The 18,651-nt window shown below is 40.4% G+C and overlaps 1 protein-coding gene across 1 annotated transcript; it reads left to right on the top strand.

Annotated features, from left to right (window-relative positions):
• The first annotated feature begins 905 nt into the window (after positions 1 to 905).
• Positions 906 to 8,196, top strand: dhcr7 (7-dehydrocholesterol reductase). The gene is made up of 8 exons (XM_005929222.3): positions 906 to 1,034; positions 2,067 to 2,175; positions 4,339 to 4,561; positions 4,645 to 4,735; positions 4,895 to 5,108; positions 5,208 to 5,412; positions 6,615 to 6,746; positions 6,889 to 8,196. The coding sequence occupies exons 2-8, from the start codon at positions 2,087 to 2,089 to the stop codon at positions 7,351 to 7,353; spliced, it is 1,419 nt and encodes a 472-aa protein (XP_005929284.1). The 5' UTR covers positions 906 to 1,034; positions 2,067 to 2,086; the 3' UTR covers positions 7,354 to 8,196.
• The last annotated feature ends 10,455 nt before the right edge of the window (positions 8,197 to 18,651 follow it).

Consider the following 18,651-nt stretch of genomic DNA (forward strand, 5'->3'; position numbering starts at 1 on the left):
GAAGGATATATCCTGGTCAAAACGGATTTCCCAGAAAAAGATTTCTGGATGTTTTTATGACAGAATTCTGCCTGTTTTAATGCTGCCTCAGGTGTCTGAAGATCACTGACATCCAATACTGATTTATCTAATTCTCGGAATTTTTTTTCTTTTTGTTTATTTTTGAAAATTGATGAACCTGTACCTGTACTACTAAGAAACTCTTTAAAAAAGGAAAAAAATAAACTCCTCTGAGATGCTATTTTTATACTGGTTATGTTAATGATCTGTTGTCTTATTTAGTGGCAAAATGTTCCTCCAGTTGTTTTTCAGTAGGTCTCCCAGCTTTGTTGACACATGCTGCTACCATCAGATTCAAAATGACCAAGTATTTTTTTTTAAATGAAATTATAAAATTCCTGCACTTAAACATTTGGTATCTTCTCTTGTCATTGTACTTCATTTTTACTTCCAATTTGCACAGCCTCTCAACCTTTTTTGGGAATTGAAATGACCATATTTATTTTCTTCTTTAATTTTTTAATTAGTTTAGAAAAAAACACTTTTAAAACATTTTTAAAAGTTATTATTAGTTATTTACTTGAAAAGAGACCCAAATCTGTCGTGTATCGATGTCAACACAATAATTGAATAATTGTCTGTCATTTTCTTACATATATCTTGAGTATTATTGTAATTAACATTTAAAAAAAAACAAACCAAAAAACATTTACTTTTTAATCCTCAAATGTCAAAGGGCAGAGAATGTGTGTGTCGGAAGTTTGTTGTCTAGTCTTTCTGAACCATTCAACCACAAGTGACGCTATCAGGCGCTTGTGGCTCCAGTCAGCATCACCCAATCACTAATCAGAATCTCTTCCCGTGCCCGCCTTCTCTTGATTGGCATTGGCTGACTCTGACAACTTAATGGCGCTATAGGCGGAGTCTGTAACTGAACGGTGAGCTCTCTCCAGCTGTTATTCTATAACCAACACCTGGGCAAGAGGAAAGGAGTGGAGAGAAGGTTGTCCCTCATTTGTTACGGTTATCTACAGGTGAGTGGGTCACGGTGCATTTGTGTAGCGTGTGTTTAACGGTATTCCGTAAATAAATTGTGAGTGTGCTTTTTAAAATTCACTGTACATGGAACAAAGGACGCAGTTATTTCTGTATGGTCACGGTAGATTAAGTTTGCATTATGGGAAGCGGATCTTGCAAGACAGACAGACGTATGTACTGAACAATCATACTATCAACACATAATCCGGAAATTAAAGGTTTTGTTTACGTTATACAACGATGGGTTTCCCCCTCCCCCGTCAGATTTAGCTTTCTACAGGAAGCTGCTAAAAACAGCGTGTTTTTACTTGTTTGGACTGTATACATGAAAGCCTTAAGTGTTTTAAACTGAAGTTTTCCAGTTTTATTGTTATTGTAGCTTTAGTGCTGCAGAACGGTGTGCATTTGTGTTACTCATGTTTGTGGGGCGGTTCACAGGGTCACATTCTGGGGATCCGCCCCCTGTTTGTGCAGGTAATGCAAATTCCTGGAAAGTAAGTTTTAGTACTTACCTTTTTTAGCTTAGGATGGGTTACAGTTAAGTTTACTGTAAAGCAACAGTGCATGAATGCATGACACGGAGGAGACGTGACTGTGTCTGTGTGTGAAAGAGAGAAGCGAAAATGAAACAGATACAAAGAAGAATAAAAGATTTCATGCATAAGGTGCCATCAGGTTTCCTGTTAAACGAGTTGGGTCTGTCTGTTATCGCACATCTCCAAGGATTTGCACTTTATTCCTCCAATTAGCACATTATCTGTTTAGAAACGTGCAGCCTGTGGAGTAAGCTGCATGATTAGATTTGCAGTGACACTGTGACTCTGGAGGGTTTGTTCAGCAAGTACACACAAAAGAGTCAATATGTGAACTGGAAGGTAACATCTGTTTGATTAATAACAGGCTGTTACTTACTGCTGGTACATTCAGTGAAAGTTACTGAGGATCTGACCGACTTACCGCAGTGGTGCACAAAGTGCAGCACATTTGTAGATAACAGATTGTAAACTAATAGCACAATTCTTCACCAGAGTTGAGTGGAGCAGTGACCATGGAGACCACCAGGAGACGACCGCAGCACAGTGCCAATGGGAAAAGATCTGAACAGAAGGAGCAGCTAGCACAGTGGGGGAGAGCGTGGTGAGTCGAATTCACTGAAAAAACACCCTAAATTTTCCTTGGCAGTTTTGACAAACTTCTCAGAAAGTCCTAAAAAAGTTGTTGAGAGTCTTTCCTGCAAACAATCTACTCGGACATTAAAAACATATAATCTTTGTTTATCATATAGTCAGAAATAATGTTAAAATGCATAGATGTGTTTGGCTTAAATATACACAGAGCAGTCTTGACACAGAGTTTAATTACTCCATGAAATGCATTTTTTAAGCCAGGAGAACACAGACCTTAAAAATGAACTGTCTTAAGCTCTAAAATTTAAAAACAAAAACGCTTCAATTAAACGGTGCTACTATTTCCTCACTCTCTACACATGCAATTGCATTTATTTATTTATCTGAAACAAGCTGCAGTCGAACCCTTATCTCACTATTATGATCATAATGTAAGCATGTCTACGTTCATGTACAGGATGATGAATGAGTCTTTAAATACCACTTGGTATTTTGGTTGGTTTTTAACTGACATCAATAAGTGATTTCAAGTTTAGTCTTGAGTTTTAAGACCAAAGTGCTGTTGCATTTAACTTTTGATAACAAAGTAAAGTTTGAGGACCGCCAGAAAATTTCTACTGAGATTAAGACTATAAAAAAAACCAAAAAAACTGAAATCTTCCACAAACTATAAATGGAAACACTGACACACCGCTTTTTCAGCAACATCCTGGAACAATTTGTTAAACAAGTCCATGAAATTCAGAACACAATCTTCAGACTTATCTGGGTCATTGGGATATGGCATCATAAATGGTTTGATCAACACATCATATATTCATGGCACACAAATGAGCCTTGGTACAAAGCTGGGAGAAGACACACAGATATGTAAACAGAGAGTAATGCACCAGGGGGAAGTGGTTAGATTAAAAATTAATCAGAATGTATGTCTGAGGCTAATGAGACTGTCGTTACTTTGACAAGTGTTTGATCATAAACACATTATTGTCACAAACTGGAGCTGATGATGACTTTAGATGAAATATTAAGCTGTTAATTACTATGTATAACCCAAAATAAATGTCAGTCTATCCTATGATTTTTTTTTGATTTATTTCCCTGAAAACACAAGGAGAGCAGCACTCATTACAGTTCACGTTCACCTGCTGCAAATATGTCGTCAGGTATGCTGGCACGGAACATTTTGTTGTTTCCCAGTTTAACAACCAGGCTGGTCTGCGAGTCTCTGCAGTCATCTCTGTGGTACATCAGTGCAGAATCGATCCAGCAACTTATTTAGAGACAATAACTGCAGCTTTAGGATTTGTCACCTGGAGACCATAAATATCTACAATAAGACCAGTCAAATGATATTTACCTGCTGGTGATGAAGGATGAGCTGCTAAGGAGCAAAATTGATCACCTGGGCAAGCGAAGGTCAGTGTAAAATTTCGAGCCAGTCCATTAAACAGTTTTTGATCGATTTCAGACTGACAGTCGGTCATTACCGAAGCCACAGAGCTGACATGGCTAAGATGGTTTCCCTTGCAGAAATGATGCTTGACTAAGAAATGAAAGTTTAATGATAATCCACAAAAAAACTGCATAATTCCCTTTTTTGTTGAATCATGTGATGTTTGGTAGAAGTTGTACTCTTCACATGTGTAATGCAAGAGAATAAAAAACAGCTGCATTCCATTTTGGTGCTCTCTTGTTCTAGTTTCCTGCTATTGTACAAACCAGCTTCATGGAACCAAGTCATGAAGCACGTCCCCCGCGAGCCTGCAAAGGATAAGAGAATGGATAGATGGATTTATTTTGTTGTAATCCTTTCTCGTAATCTTTTGCCTTTTCCATCAGTGAGGTTTTATTCTGATTGGTACTAAAATGGAGTTTTATCTTAGCAATTATTTTGTTTAACCAATACATGTTTAATTTTAGGAATTATTCATAATAGATAGTTTATAGGTTAAAAACCCCCAAAACAAAACAAAATAAACTTCAGTTTCCTATGCAGTACCGTAAAGTACCTCTAGGTGGTCCTATTACCCTTATTTAAGAGAGGCTCAAAGTATTTAGGTTTAGAGTACTGCACTCACATTTCACATTTAGAGAAAGATGAAACAGGTGAATAATGTTTCATCTTGAAGTCTTCACACTGTATCTGTGTGCATGTATGATCTGTTCACAGGGAGGTGGACTGGTTTTCCCTCATCAGTGTAATCGGCCTCCTTTGCTTTGCCCCTTTCATTGTCTTCTACTTTGTGATGGCCTGTGATCAGTATGAGTGCTCCATCACCCAGCCTGTGTTGGATCTGTACCAAGGAGAGGCCACCCTGCTCTCCATTTGGGCCCGGGCACCCTCCTTCTCGTGGTCAGCTGCTAAGATCTATGCCGTCTGGGTGAGCTTCCAGGTAAGCAGGGGAGTTTGAGGGCAGTGTAACTCAAAGAAACTGTCTGTTGTCTTTTAGTTCAAATGCTCTGTGTTTTCCTTTAGGTGTTCCTGTACATGTGTTTTCCTGATATTACCCACAAGTTCATCCCTGGCTATGTTGGTGGTGTGCAGGAAGGAGCACGAACCCCAGCTGGTGATTAACACACACATACACCCACTCATCAGTCCACAGCACTTGTTTAATTATGAGGACCTGTTTTATACCCATGCCTGTGAAAAGATTAATAGATTTTGGCTTTTATTATCAAAGCAGTATGTAGAAATAGTTGTCTTTTTTTTCTCTGTTCACAAGGCCTGATTAACAAGTATGAGATCAATGGACTGCAGTGCTGGCTCATCACTCATGCACTGTGGTTTGCCAACGCACATTATTTCCACTGGTTTTCTCCCACGATCATATTCGACAACTGGATCCCCCTGCTGTGGTGCACTAACATACTGGGCTATGCTGTGTCCACGTTTGCTTTCATAAAAGCGCATCTTTTCCCCACCAACGCTGAGGACTGGTGAGTACTGATGCACACGTGTCACTGAGGTAGGAGGAGCAGAAGTTTAAAGCAACTTTTTGAACATGTTTTCTTCCATCTCTGTTTCTGACTATACAGCAAGTTCACAGGGAACATCTTCTATAACTACATGATGGGTATTGAGTTCAACCCCCGCATAGGCAAGTGGTTTGACTTCAAGTTATTCTTCAACGGCCGGCCCGGCATCGTAGCCTGGACTCTAATCAATCTGTCCTACATGGCCAAGCAACAAGAACTCTACGGTTACATCACCAACTCCATGATCCTGGTGAATGTACTGCAGGTAAGACGAGGTTTAAATTAAATGAATCTTCTTTCGCAATTTCAGGTGAAAGTTGAATGATTTAAGAGGATATTTTTATACTTGCACTGCTAGAGTGGCTTTGCAAGGTTTACTGTTCAAAATCATTCTTATTTAGTCTTGTTGCAGCCCTGAAACGAGTGTTTTTTAGCTCCAGATTTGCTGCCCCTATTCAAAGAAGCTTTAACTAGTTGTATGTCTGAGAAGGCCATTTTGTAGGTATTTGCACTCACTGACATCATCAAAAACCAAGGGGAAAAAAATGTTTTCATCGAGCTTCGGATAAAACCTCCTCAAGATGCTCATAAATTCCTGTAAGCAGGAAAAGCCCTGATGTGTCCTACTTTCACAGTGCTCCTTGGTCAGCAGTCTTCTGTTGGCAGCTCTAAAGCCCAGTCATATTATAACAGGTGAACTATGGCTGCGGACTGATTAACCTGAGCAAGCCTCTGATGAGTAGATTAGATAGTGTCACCTGTTTCAGTGGTAGAATGCAACTCAGCAGATCTTTGGTACAGACTGTGTTCAACGACAGAAGGTCAGGTTTAACTTACCTTCGATTGCTGACATAGAAATAAACTAGATCTGCAAATATTAATTCTTTCTTTTACATTTCTATTTTTTCAGAATTAAATTAAATGTTTCTACTATCTCAAATTTTTTGTCAGTATCCGGGTTTATATCCTAGTACAACAAGTTTATCTAACCCACCTTATGTTGTGAAACTTAAAACACAACAGAGCATTGCATCCTTCATGCTCACGTCAAGGTTGTGTGTAGATGTGCATGATATATTTCCAACATGTTTCATTAAAGCGGACCCATAATGCTGAAAGACATTTTTATTCTTGAGCTCTCTTTACTTTACCTCTCAGTTCATCCTCAGCCTGATTTTGATTTAGTTCCTCTCTCTTAAAGGTCACTCTCCCTAATAAACAGAGTTTGAACAAGAGGTGGGCGGTGCTTCTGTGCTCACACTTAGTGCTGTGTGTCTGAGATGACCGTATTAGGAATAGTACGAAGCCTGTCTGAAACTGAGCATATATGACTTTGAAGCCGAAGCTTTTGGCTCACTGAGGCTATTTTAGTTTTGGGCAACTTTAAAGAAAACCTTTGTTGGATGAAAATCGAAGCAACTGAAGTCTAAAGCTGCAATTTGAGTAAAAAGCCTCTGCTTCTGATAGGCTATTTATGTACTGGACTTCTTCTGGAATGAGGCGTGGTACCTGAAGACCATCGATATCTGTCATGACCACTTTGGATGGTATCTGGGCTGGGGAGACTGTGTTTGGCTGCCATACCTCTACACACTGCAGGTAACAAATATATAGATGGTAACACTCAAAAACACACAAAAGGATAAACAAGATTAAACTTCATCAGTATTACTTTTCTCATACTCTTACCTTGATAATCAGATGGCTTCCATTAAGAATGAATGCATTTATTTCTCTTCAGGGTCTGTACCTGGTGTACCACCCAGTCCAGCTCTCCGATGCCCACGCCCTCGCCGTCTTGCTGCTCGGCCTCGTTGGGTATTACATCTTTCGCTCCACCAACCACCAGAAGGATCTGTTCCGCCGCACAGAGGGCTCCTGCTCCATCTGGGGCCGCAAACCAACATGGATTGAGTGCACATATCGCTCCGCCGATGGCGGCATGCACCGCAGCAAGCTCCTGACCTCAGGCTTCTGGGGCGTGGCCCGGCACTTCAACTACACCGGTGACCTGATGGGCTCTCTGGCCTATTGTGCCTCGTGTGGTTTCGGCCACATGCTTCCATATTTCTACATTGTTTACATGACTATCTTGCTGGTCCACCGCTGTGTTCGCGATGAACACCGCTGCAGCAGCAAGTATGGCAAAGACTGGAAACGGTACACCGATGCCGTGCCTTCCCGGCTCATTCCTGGAGTGTTTTAGAGCATGGAAGGGTTGGGGGAATAATGGGAGGAAGGAAGGGTGAGCGGGGAAAAGATAAATAAATACAGAAATTTTGAAATGCTCTTAGGTTAGCATGATAAACATGAATTTTTACACATTTACATCATTGAACATTCTGCACATGTGCTGTATTTTTATACATGGTGCCTGTATTACATGTGTGTATGCAGGCAGAGTAGATGTATTGCTGTAACTTTCGCCTCACTAAAGACAGTTTGATGCAAATCTATTTTCTTTAAGCTCTGACGATTTCAAACACCTTTTTTAACCAGAAGGACCAAACACAGCCTGACCAGCTCACACCAAAATCAGGAGCACATACAGCTAGTTCTGTAATTCCTTTTTTTCTCCAACTACACAATGCTGTGGTTTGTGTATGGGTGATTGATATGACAGTCATTTATCAAAAGTAAGTTTTGATTACAATTTATCTCCTGGGAATTTCTTTCATAAGTTTTTAAGATGACGTATAGCTCTGAATGACTTAATAGCTGGCTCTATTCACAGGTTCACTGAAAACAAGCCTTTTTTATATGAAGGTTGTTTTATGGTGTCACATTGTTCATTAGCATTTGCAAGATTCTCATTTCTAACCAGCAGGAGAATTTTGTTACACGAGCCAGGTTGTGTAATGGTTTATCTTGTTGGTGAATGTTTTTGGGGGGTTTATTTTTTTTCAGCATGCTCACATATACTGGCCTTGACTCATTTTAAGACTCATTAAGGATCATGGAAATGACACAACTGAACAACAATAAACTGCACTTTCTGTTTTTTTTAAGTCTATAAAGAATTAAACTTAAAGAATTAAAATGTTAAAAATATCAGTCTATTAATGTCCATCCTCTTCCAATTAACACATAAAGACAGAAAACCGTTTGCGCTCACATTTCCACCTATGAGCAACTTAGAATCATATATCTGACCTAACCGCACTAATTGCATTTCTGTAGACTGTGGGAGGAAGCTGGAGTATCCACGCATCACGAAGAGAACATAGAAACTCCACCTAGAAACACCCCAGCCAGATGGTGGAGTCTAACTCAGGCAACAGTGCCACTGCGCCACCGTGCAGCCCATCAATCAATGAATAAATTTTATTCATTTGGTTTATAAATTAATTATTCAGAAACTTGCATCATAATCAAATATCAGGACAATTCTACATATATCAGTTGTGAAGGAACTAAAAAGTGGACAATCAAAGTTGATCCCATTTGTTGTATGTTGCGGTGTCTAACACTAGAGGGCAGCAGGTGACAGCTAATCTCTGTGGCCGGTCAGCTGAGGAGAAATTAATACAGGGTTGCACTAGATTTATAAACTTGAATTTCTTTTTATTAACTCAAGCTTCTTGGACCTGACTTTGGACCAAATTAAACAATGCTCAAAACAGAAATTGTCGAACCTATCCTAGATATGGGCTTTCTTTGTCTTTCAATAAATTAAAATTGTGCTTTAGCACCACTATTATGTTACAAGAGATGTGCATAAGTAAAAAAACCAAAACATTATGGAGACAAAAGAAGAATTAAAGGACCTCCATTTGACAATAGTTGTCAAAAGGATTCAAGAAATATGCTGAACAACATCCCAAACTGAAAATCTACATTTAGCTACGTGTGTTGGATCAAAAAACTGAATTGTGAGTTGATTCATCCCAAGATGGAAAACCTAGAGCGTGCCTTATCTTATTGCTAAAAAATTCAGTTAACCGATTTCACTAAATATGCTTCCTTCAGCAGAGCTCAGAGCTGCGACTGAATGGGATTTGCCATAAGTTTGTTCTGACTGTTTCCAGAAACCTGAGCTCAGTCCGTAAAGCGCTCGTGAAAATGTTGCATCTTTGGCAGGAAGCCACAAAGAGGGCATCTTCTACATTAACACTGGATTTCCTCAGCGTGGCTGTTGGGGTATTTGAGGATGCATTCTCCTCTAATGAAGGTGTTAGATGGAAACTACCTTCAAGACACAGTCTAAACACCTTTTTTGGGCCCCTCATAATAGGTGAGGACAAGCCATTTGTTGTTGATAGCTTGTTCTCAAGTATCTAGTAATCCATCAGAACTGGCGGCCTATTGTGCCACGTAAGCACAATAGGCCGCTTTACCATCAGTAGATCCCCTTTGAGTGTAATAATACATATTATGAATGTAAATCAGTTATGATAATGGAAGACCCATTGATTCATCTTGCCTTTGTGCAAAGCTAATGCATTATGGGTCTGATTCATTACATTGCATCACACAGAACCAAATGACCTTCGACTGCTTTTTTATCGTAACTGGTTCTCAAATTACCCCTAAAGGCAAAGAAGTATCGCTGGAGCTTGAAAGGGGCTTCACTGTGCAATGACCGGATTCACCCATAACCAAGTTGACAAATAGCTCTGTGTGAATGAAATGGAAATCTGAAGAAAGACCCCATCTTTTTTTGTGACGACACTAAAAGCCAGACTATTGAATTTGCCAGTGGAGTTCATGCACCCATCCAATGAATGTCCAGTGTTCACAGTAAACACATTGTTGAAGCCCCGGTTTGCAGCACATTCATCTGTAGTGAGGGGCAGGTGGGGGTTATGGGGCAAAAAAAAAATAAAAATCAGGATATGGAGTGAGTGGCAGAGAGAATAAGAAGGAAAGACAAAACAGAAGAATGAATCATGCGTAATGCACAATGGGATACTTGGAGCTGGTGCCACTCCTCAGCTAAAGTTGGCGTGATTTCCCAAGAGACCAAATTAGTTTTTATTATAAGTTTGAGGGCTAAGAGAGTTGTGGGTAAGAGTCGTAAGTGAGCAATGAAAGGGGCACCGGAGAGGTGGGAAAGTACATGATTTGTCAGCAAACTGTAGGCAATGATAATTCACATATACCATAAAGTACAGCAGACCACTAAAGAGCATTCCAGACTGCAGCAGGGCCTAATAATCACATTGCGGTGCGTGAGGCTAGATAGACCGGCTGCCCGTGGTCGGTGGCAGAGGAGCAATTCTGGCCGTCATAATGTTGATTTCTTGTACTTCGGGTTTGATGGTTACATTTATTGCAAGACTCTTTTTCTTCTTCAACAGCTTAGCCAAAAAAAAAGCCACTCAAATCTTCCCTTTTTTTTTTAGCATCACAGGCAGCAGCTTTGTCAGGTTATTCACCACTTTGGTCAAAACTGTAGTGAATCTTTTGTAGCTCATCATTGTTCTGAAATGCAGTTTCTGACTTTTGTGATCCTTTGACATTTCCTAAAGTACCTTCACCGCATCGTTGCTCCAAAAGGAAAGCCACACAACTGCTTACATAGCTTTGTAGTTTTGTTCATTTTCAGCAACTCAACATCTCTGAACCCTTCAACTCTCTGACACCTTTTTTTCCACATTCTTCCAGTAATCTTCCTTCCTTACACCCTTTTCCCCCTCTGACCTCTGACCTCAAGTCCAGTCTCTCTTAGCTAATGATAACTGATGAGACAACCAGACTGACTATCAGACTAAACAAAAAGTCTCAAAAGTTGTGCGATGGTAAATCTCAGGGAATAGTTAATGCTGACAGTGTTTAACAGAGTAAGAAAAGATGTGGTGACAGCTGAAAAATCTTTTCACGTCAGAGCTTTAGTCAGATATCTTCATTCTTAGATGAACTTTATGGCTCTGCTCCAAATGCATCTGCGTCTTTTGCCTGTAGCCAGACAACACGTCCCACCTAAACTCTTAAGGCTTTCTCTGCTGTGGTCTTCCAGACAAAGTGAAATGGGTCTTAAATTGAGAAAAAGGAGTTTGCCAAAGTAAGCTGACAAAATCCTATGCCTACATTTTAGATTTGTCTCCTTGTAAGTTACTGAGGGTGTTGAATTAAAAAAGGATTAGGTGCGGAGAAAGAATTAGATGGATTAAAAGGGATTCTCAAGCTGCACCACAAATCCATAGCTGATGTGGTTAAAAAAAAAGAAGAAAGAAAGAAAAAAGATTGGTTGTAGATGCTACAGCTCATATTAACAAGGCTTGTGAAGGATGGAGCTAACACTCGTCACACATGAGTGGCAACACCAGCAGACTGGGCAACAAATTGCTCATATTTTACATGTTTCAAGTGTTTGGAGTGTTTGGAGTCAAGAGTCTGACTTCCCTCTGCTTCTCCTGTGAGTTGACAGACAGACAACACTTGAGAACAGCTTGAGTTCTACACTGCCAGCACTGAGCCAAATTGAGCCTGACAAAGCTGGAGGGAAGCTGCTGTGGCTGTAGTTACACTCTCACTGTTTACCAGATAATAAACGATGCTGAGAGATCAGCAACATTTGTGATTACCCCTGAAAACACAACTGAAGCACCGAATAAGCAGTTTATTTTCCACTGAACTCACAGATGTACACAACATAAGCACAAACAAGGAAGCTCATGAACAAGTTTTTGAGCATAATGGCACATTCACAAGAAACAGTTGGATTGTTTCTATAAGGAGGGGATTTCTTGGACATGTTTGGTTGCGTTGGAAAAGTACACACATGCATATGAGGGTGTGGCAGAACTGCACGAGTGACAGCCAGTTGTCTAGAGGGTAGGGAGTAGGGCAAGGAATATTTGTTGGCACCAGAGTGAAGGTTGACACTGCCAAACTGAGCAGAGCCTCAACACCAAGGACAGCCTCTGACCAGATTTCCCCTGCCTGACGAGACCTCACCCAACTCCAGAATTTGGAACATTAGCTGGCATGGCATCTGGTGACAACGACACCTGCTGAAAGTAATTTCAGGGTCACACTGTGATGCAGGTCCCTAATTACACAGGGACCTGCAATCACAATGCACAACACAGCATGCTTAGTAATTGTGGCACTCTTTTTAATTTTTTTTTTTCAATGTGGTGTAGACAGTGGAGCTGCACAGGTGCAGCGGTGCAGCATGGGCTAATTCTCTCAAAACACTTCTGCAGCAACACACAACACCTTTGCTTTTTTCATGTAATAGTTCTAAATCTTTTGAACTGTTTTTATATATTTTAAAATGGTTAACGGGAACAATAGGCTCACTCTCTAAACATTTGTAGTTTTTGGGTGGCTGTAGTTCAGGGGGTAGAGCAGGTCATCTGCCAATCAGAAGGGTGGAGATTTAATCCCTGGCTCCGACAGTCACCAAAGTGTCCTCCGGCAAGATACTCAAGCCCAAGTTGCTCTTTGATGATGCTAGATAGAAAGCACCTAGGAGTAGAAAAAAGTGTTTGTATGAATATGAATCTTAAAAATATGGTATCTAACCAGATTCTTACTCTGGATGGCATTACCTTGGCCTCCAGTAACACTGTCAAGAACCTTGCAGTCATTTTTGACCAGGACATGTCCTTCAACACACATATTAAACAAATATGTAAGATTGCTTTCTCCATTTGCGCAACATCTCTAAAATTAAAAATATATAGTTAGGGCTGGACCAGATGACCCTGAATTCTCCCTTACTGAGTGAGACAAGTGACTGAAGAAGAAATATTAAATGCATCATGGGAATCCCCCCGCAGCCTACACCTATTGCGGCATAACTATGTGTTAATAGACCTTGCTGCACTGAATCATACTTGTTATTAATCTCTGTCTCTCTTCCACAGCATGTCTTTTATCCTGTCTTCCTTCTCTCACCCCAACAGCATGGCCCCGCCCCTCCCTGACCCTGGTTCTGCCGGAGGTTACTTGCTCTCACTGTCGCCAAAGTGCTCATGGGGGTCATTTGATTGTTGGGTTTGTATGTATTATTCTAGGGTCTACCTTACAATACAAGGCAACTTGAGGTGACTGGTCTTTGTGATTTGGTGCTGTATAAATAAAATTGAAATCGAAAATTTAAACTGAATATGAGTGAATGAGGCATGTTGCATAGAGTGCTCAGCCAGCCCATTTACCATTTATGCTTAAAAGTGATCTTAAAAATAGAAATTCTAAATATTCTGTAGCCTACTAGTCTAAATACTGATGGAAACCTGTAAGCCACTGTTCTTTTCTTGTTGGAAACCATAAATTTGTGATAGTTTTGACGTCTTGAAACGGCAGCTCCATGAAAAGCTCTTAAATATGCACTTCATAGCTACTGATATCACCTACAAAACAATTTTCTGATGTTTTCCCATATGGAAAAGATATATATAAATCTTATAAAGTTTGTATATGTCTTGTGTGAAACTTGTATGAAAAGCATATAAGAGTGAAAACAGATATAAGATCCCTTGAAAAATTATATAATGAAACTTGTATGTTTTGGATACTTACTAAAACAATGTATGAAAGTAATGAGAATGTGGCCACTTTCATGAGTAATCACATATAAGTTTTTACTATTTCTTTTCCATATGGGTTATAGCACGCAGAAAATGTGAAACTAAAGAACCAACAGTGTTCTTAAGCCCGTAATAATACCCTGCTTTCGTACATGGCATTGCAAATTTGTTTTGAGAATGCTTTTAATTTTTATATTAAAAGAAAAAAGATCCTTAAAAAGGAAAAGTAACTACCTGCACTTACCAAAATCAGATGTATAATTCAATCTGAGTATCATCATTTAATCAACTTTTTTCATCTTCCTTGTTTGAAGAAAAGTCTTGCTGGAAATAAAAAATGATCAGTAAAGACCAAATGCTTACCAATCCTTACAGCTCCAAACTTGTAAAGCAGAACTCACAAAGAGATGCTGAATGAGCCTTTCACTTTTCCCTCACCAATTAGCTGACTGGTCTGAACTGGATCTAATGATAATTGGGTCTGCCGCAGCACCTCACACAGCTCCTAATAGCCTTCTCTTTAATAAATCTCAAATGCAATCACTCTTCCATTACCTTCAATCACACAGGCTTACACCATTAAAACACCACACTGTATAGATTATACATGATGACAGCAATTCAATCGGTTGTCTTTTAAATTGTCTCAAGTAGAACCAGAGGTTGGACAGAACACAATGCGTGGTGTGAAGTCAGCAGTTTTGGTCACACGTGTGCCTCATAACCGTTCAATCTTGCCTGTTGTTGGCAGTCAAGCTGCGTTTTTTAGCTTTGTTTCACATTAACCACGCTGTTCCCCGTACTCAGTATATTCTGCTACCCATCTTAATGCTGAGCCTCACTCTTCCTTGCCACTTTATTAGCTTTGACCTTTGCGTGTCAATTCCAGTGTGGATACTGAGCCAGAGACACTGTGCCAGAATCTAAGCCAGAAATAAAGGGCTAACACATGTTGCATTTTATGAACAGTGCAGCTATGGATTGTACTCATACAGCCACGAATACAGGTCTGTAGGGACTATAAAACCACGCTGGGCTCTCACCCCACACATGCCCCCCTCACACACACACCCTACAACTCTCACTTGGTTCAGACTATCTGCATACATGTCATCCCATCTCATCCCTTCTCCCTTACTTCCATTTCTTTCTTCACCTTCACCCAGCAGGACAATTCTTAACACATGCTCACATCCCCTCCCTTAATTTGACCTTCCCAACCCTGCCTCCTTTGACTACTGCAAAAGCTACAGGCTCATGCTTCATCATTCCTCCTGAGTTCTTGTAATTCTGTGAACCCACCATCACACATTCATGATTAGGTCACCTCTACTCCCCTTCACTCTCAAGGATACCTCGTGGTCAAAAGAGTGGCGTCCTTATCAGCTAATGGTTTGTTTGTTTGTTTTCTGCCATCTCAGCATCTTTTGAGTTACTGATAATCGGTGACTTTATTGCCAGACAGCTGTATGGCTCATCTGCAAATTCTGAAAATGTGACTACATATGATTCATTCCATATTAAAGCTTCTTTGTGATAAGAAATAAATTTAACTAACAGTTCTCTGCAAAAAGTGAATATACAAAAGCCAAAGCAAAATGATGCAATGATGGGGAAATTTAGTTACCGGCAATTACTCTGCCTGGTAATCACTACCAATATAAAATACAAACTGCCTCTTTTATAGAACAGGAAAGCTTTCAAGAAAAAGATAGATGACCATTAGAATTTTTTTTCTTCAGCTTTATTCCTTTTTGGAATCTCTTTCCAAAATATGAAGCACCATAGATCACTGATGCTGGTAAACATGATACTGTGTACTGATGTTACTTCAGAGGACTCATGCATATTAAACTGAAGATAATTCTAGCTTCTCTAACAGCCCTAGAGACATGCTGCAGACCTTAAGTTGCATTAAAAGTAAGCCAGTAGGATCTACAAGTGCTGTTTACATGAGAATATACCTACAAACCTGCAACCGCATTTAACAGAGCCACCATATGAGCAGCTTTATCTTGTTCTTCGTATTATGCATGCTAATACATGGGACCTGACTTTTTCAGATGTAGTCATTGTGCCATGGGGTAGTATAGAAGGATAGACCACAAACTATCCATCCATCCTCTTCCACTCATCCTTATCAGGGTTGTGGGTGGCTGTAGCCTTTCTCAGCTGTCATTGGGCGAGAGGCAGGGTACACCCTGACAGGTCACGTATCACAGGGCTAACACTTAGAGACAGACAACAGTTCGAACTCACATTCAAACCTATTAATTTATTGCCCATAGACTCCAAGAGGCAGCTGGAGAAAATGCCACACAGAAAGGCCCCAGCCTGATGTTAGAACTGAAATCCAAACCTCCTTGTTGTGAGAAAACAGTGCTGACCACCACACCACCACGCTGTCCAAACACAAGCAAGTAAAAAATTAAAAAAGATTATCCTTTTGAAAACATGAATGTTTGTTCTTAGACTCCACCTCTCTGGGAACATCTCAGGCTCTCCGAAGTATGGAGGCCTTTCTCCCCTCACCACACTCCCTGCCAGTGGCTGATGCCCTCAGACGTTGGTGTGTTGGTGGTTCTTGGTGTCTGAGGCTGGGCGCTTATGTATGTACTGGCTCACTCCTGGTGGCCGCTTGGCAGGGTCTGGTGCCTGTGGCCTGTCTGGGCCCCTTCCGGGGGGGTGGGGTGCCCTCAGGCCTCTGGCCTCTGGGCCTGAGGCCTTGTCCTCTCTGGCACAGCTGGCTGTCGGCAGAGCCCGCGGGCACATCACTGCAACCCCATCTGGCCTCTGCTCCGTGGCTGCTGGGTGACCTCTCGTTTGGGGCTCTCCTCATTTTCCCAGGAGGGTGGCACGGTTGCCCCACTGGTGGTCCTCCTTGGGTCCTCATATTCTGGGGCCTCTGGATGTCTGGGGCCTGGATCTCCTCCATACCTGCTTCATGCCCTGGGAGACGGGGCTATGGCTCCCCACACTCCCTAGCAGATCGTTACATGGAGAAACCTTTTGAATACAAGCGTGCTGATCCACACAGGTGTACACAGACACAAACTACAGCTTTCTTGGCTGCTACCTCAAAGCACATTGTCCGCTGTCAATCTTGCGTGCTGCACAATAACATGTAATATTTAATATCTACTGTTATCTACTGTTAGCTAGTTTATTGTGATGGTGTTGTATTTATTATGTTGCTCTTTTTTGTTTGTTTTCTCTTCTGGTTTTTTTTCTCCATACAGCTGATCCAGGTGTTTTGTTTGTTTTTCTTTTTTTTTCTTCCCACCTTTCTCACCATCTCTTCTCCCCTCTATTTTTCTTTCTCTCCCTCTCTTTCTTTCATTCTTTCTTTCTCCCTGTCCTATCCCTCAGTCATGTCTGTCCCGTCTGTAACAACTGAAAATAAAATAAAAATAAATACATAATTATAATAAAGGTCAATCAAATGCACCAATATGGCAAGGCCATGATGATCCACTTGGTAAAGTAAATCTGCTGGGCATCTTTCTTGGCCTTCAGACAACAATTCTGATGGCTAAAGAGCCAAACGGGACAGGCAAAAAAAGGAAAAAAACATGAATGTTTTAAACATCTGTTCATATTTACTGGATTTTTGTGGTGATACCAGAAGAAAGCATAGATCATAGATGAAATTTTTGACAAAATCAACTATTCTTTGTTTGTCTAAGAAGAAAAATGTCTTTTTGTAATATTTTTTGTACTTGTGAAAACTTTATATTAAACATCTCATTGATCTCACAGATATCTGTCTAAGCTTTTCAAGAGTCCTGATGATCTTATTTCCACTTGTGCTGTTTGATGAGTTATATGCTCCTTATGGCCAACTTTATCTCTGACAGGAGCCAGAGGATGTGTGGGTGATCAAATATTCATGTCATCTTGGGTACATTTAGAGGGGAATTTAATATATTTTGAACCCCTCCTAATTACAGTGATCGTGCTGTCTGCATGCTAATACCTGATGCAAAGCGGCACGCTGTATTAAAATTCTTTCCTCATACTAAACATTGAGTCGAAGTCAAACTACCTAGTTTATTCACAATAATAAACTACCAGTAGGTTTTTCATGTTGTAACTTCAGTCTATAAATCTTTCACACAAACAGTGGCTGGATGAATGGATTTCCACCCTAGTTGGACGTTGCTGTTCAACAGAGCAGTAGGATGTTGAAGGTATTGTCATCAACCACTCTGTGCTTCCTTTCTCCACTTCCTTCTTCCTTTTTGGCCAGTGGCACTGTGAACGAAGAGGTCTCCCTGTCAGAGAGTCAGTGTGCATGTGTGTTTATGTGTGTGCGCACGAATATGTGAGTGTTTATGTTTATTTAGTTTTGATCTCCAGGAAAAGAAACACTGATTCCATTCTCTCTTTACCTCTTTTGCAGTTCAGAAAGTTTTATCTGAATTGGTTTGTGCACGGATGCACGCACATATTCCTGTGTGGATGCACAGGATTTGCAGGCCACTCCAGGACACTGACATGCTCTTTGATAAGTCATTCCAGAGTAGCTTAATCCAATCATAGGGTGGTCTGTTTGCTTATAAAACCACAATAGGCAGCTGTTGCCATCCCTCGATTATCCATTAGTCTTTTGCTGAGCTCCCACACAAGTTCCTTTTGCATGTTCACACAGGCTTTGCATCAGCTCAAGTAAAATTTACAGCTGTGCCATTTTTTTCCCACTTCTTAATGATTAATTTAACTGTAGTCAGAGGGGATTTTCAGTGTTTAGAAAATGTTTTTGTATTTATCTCCATGGTAAATGTTTTTCCCCAAGGCACAGAAAAACTGCTATTGCACTGAAATCAGATGGACACAGTTCTGCTTTCTCCTTTAATCTTTAGTCAAGTATGAACTGGATATTGTGGTCACTCAAAGTGTATGACAGCTGAATTTATTTGTATTATTATACTTTTCAAAAGTGTATACTGCTCTCTAGACTCTCTAAAAAGAACAACAAACTTTAATCTTTTAATTCAAGTCAGTTTTATTTATATAGCGCCAAA

Source organism: Haplochromis burtoni, unplaced genomic scaffold (assembly GCF_018398535.1).
Source record: "Haplochromis burtoni strain Fernald_Lab_line unplaced genomic scaffold, NCSU_Asbu1 Contig_121, whole genome shotgun sequence".
NCBI classification, from domain to species: Eukaryota; Metazoa; Chordata; class Actinopteri; order Cichliformes; family Cichlidae; genus Haplochromis; species Haplochromis burtoni.

Bases quoted from the DNA above. Each gene is read 5' to 3' on its own strand.
- dhcr7 (XM_005929222.3), top strand. From the start codon at position 2,087: ATGGAGACCACCAGGAGACGACCGCAGCACAGTGCCAATGGGAAAAGA. The intron at 4,736-4,894 runs GTGATTAACACA...TCTGTTCACAAG, and splicing joins AGGAGCACGAACCCCAGCTG to GCCTGATTAACAAGTATGAG. The intron at 5,413-6,614 runs GTAAGACGAGGT...TGCTTCTGATAG, and splicing joins TCCTGGTGAATGTACTGCAG to GCTATTTATGTACTGGACTT.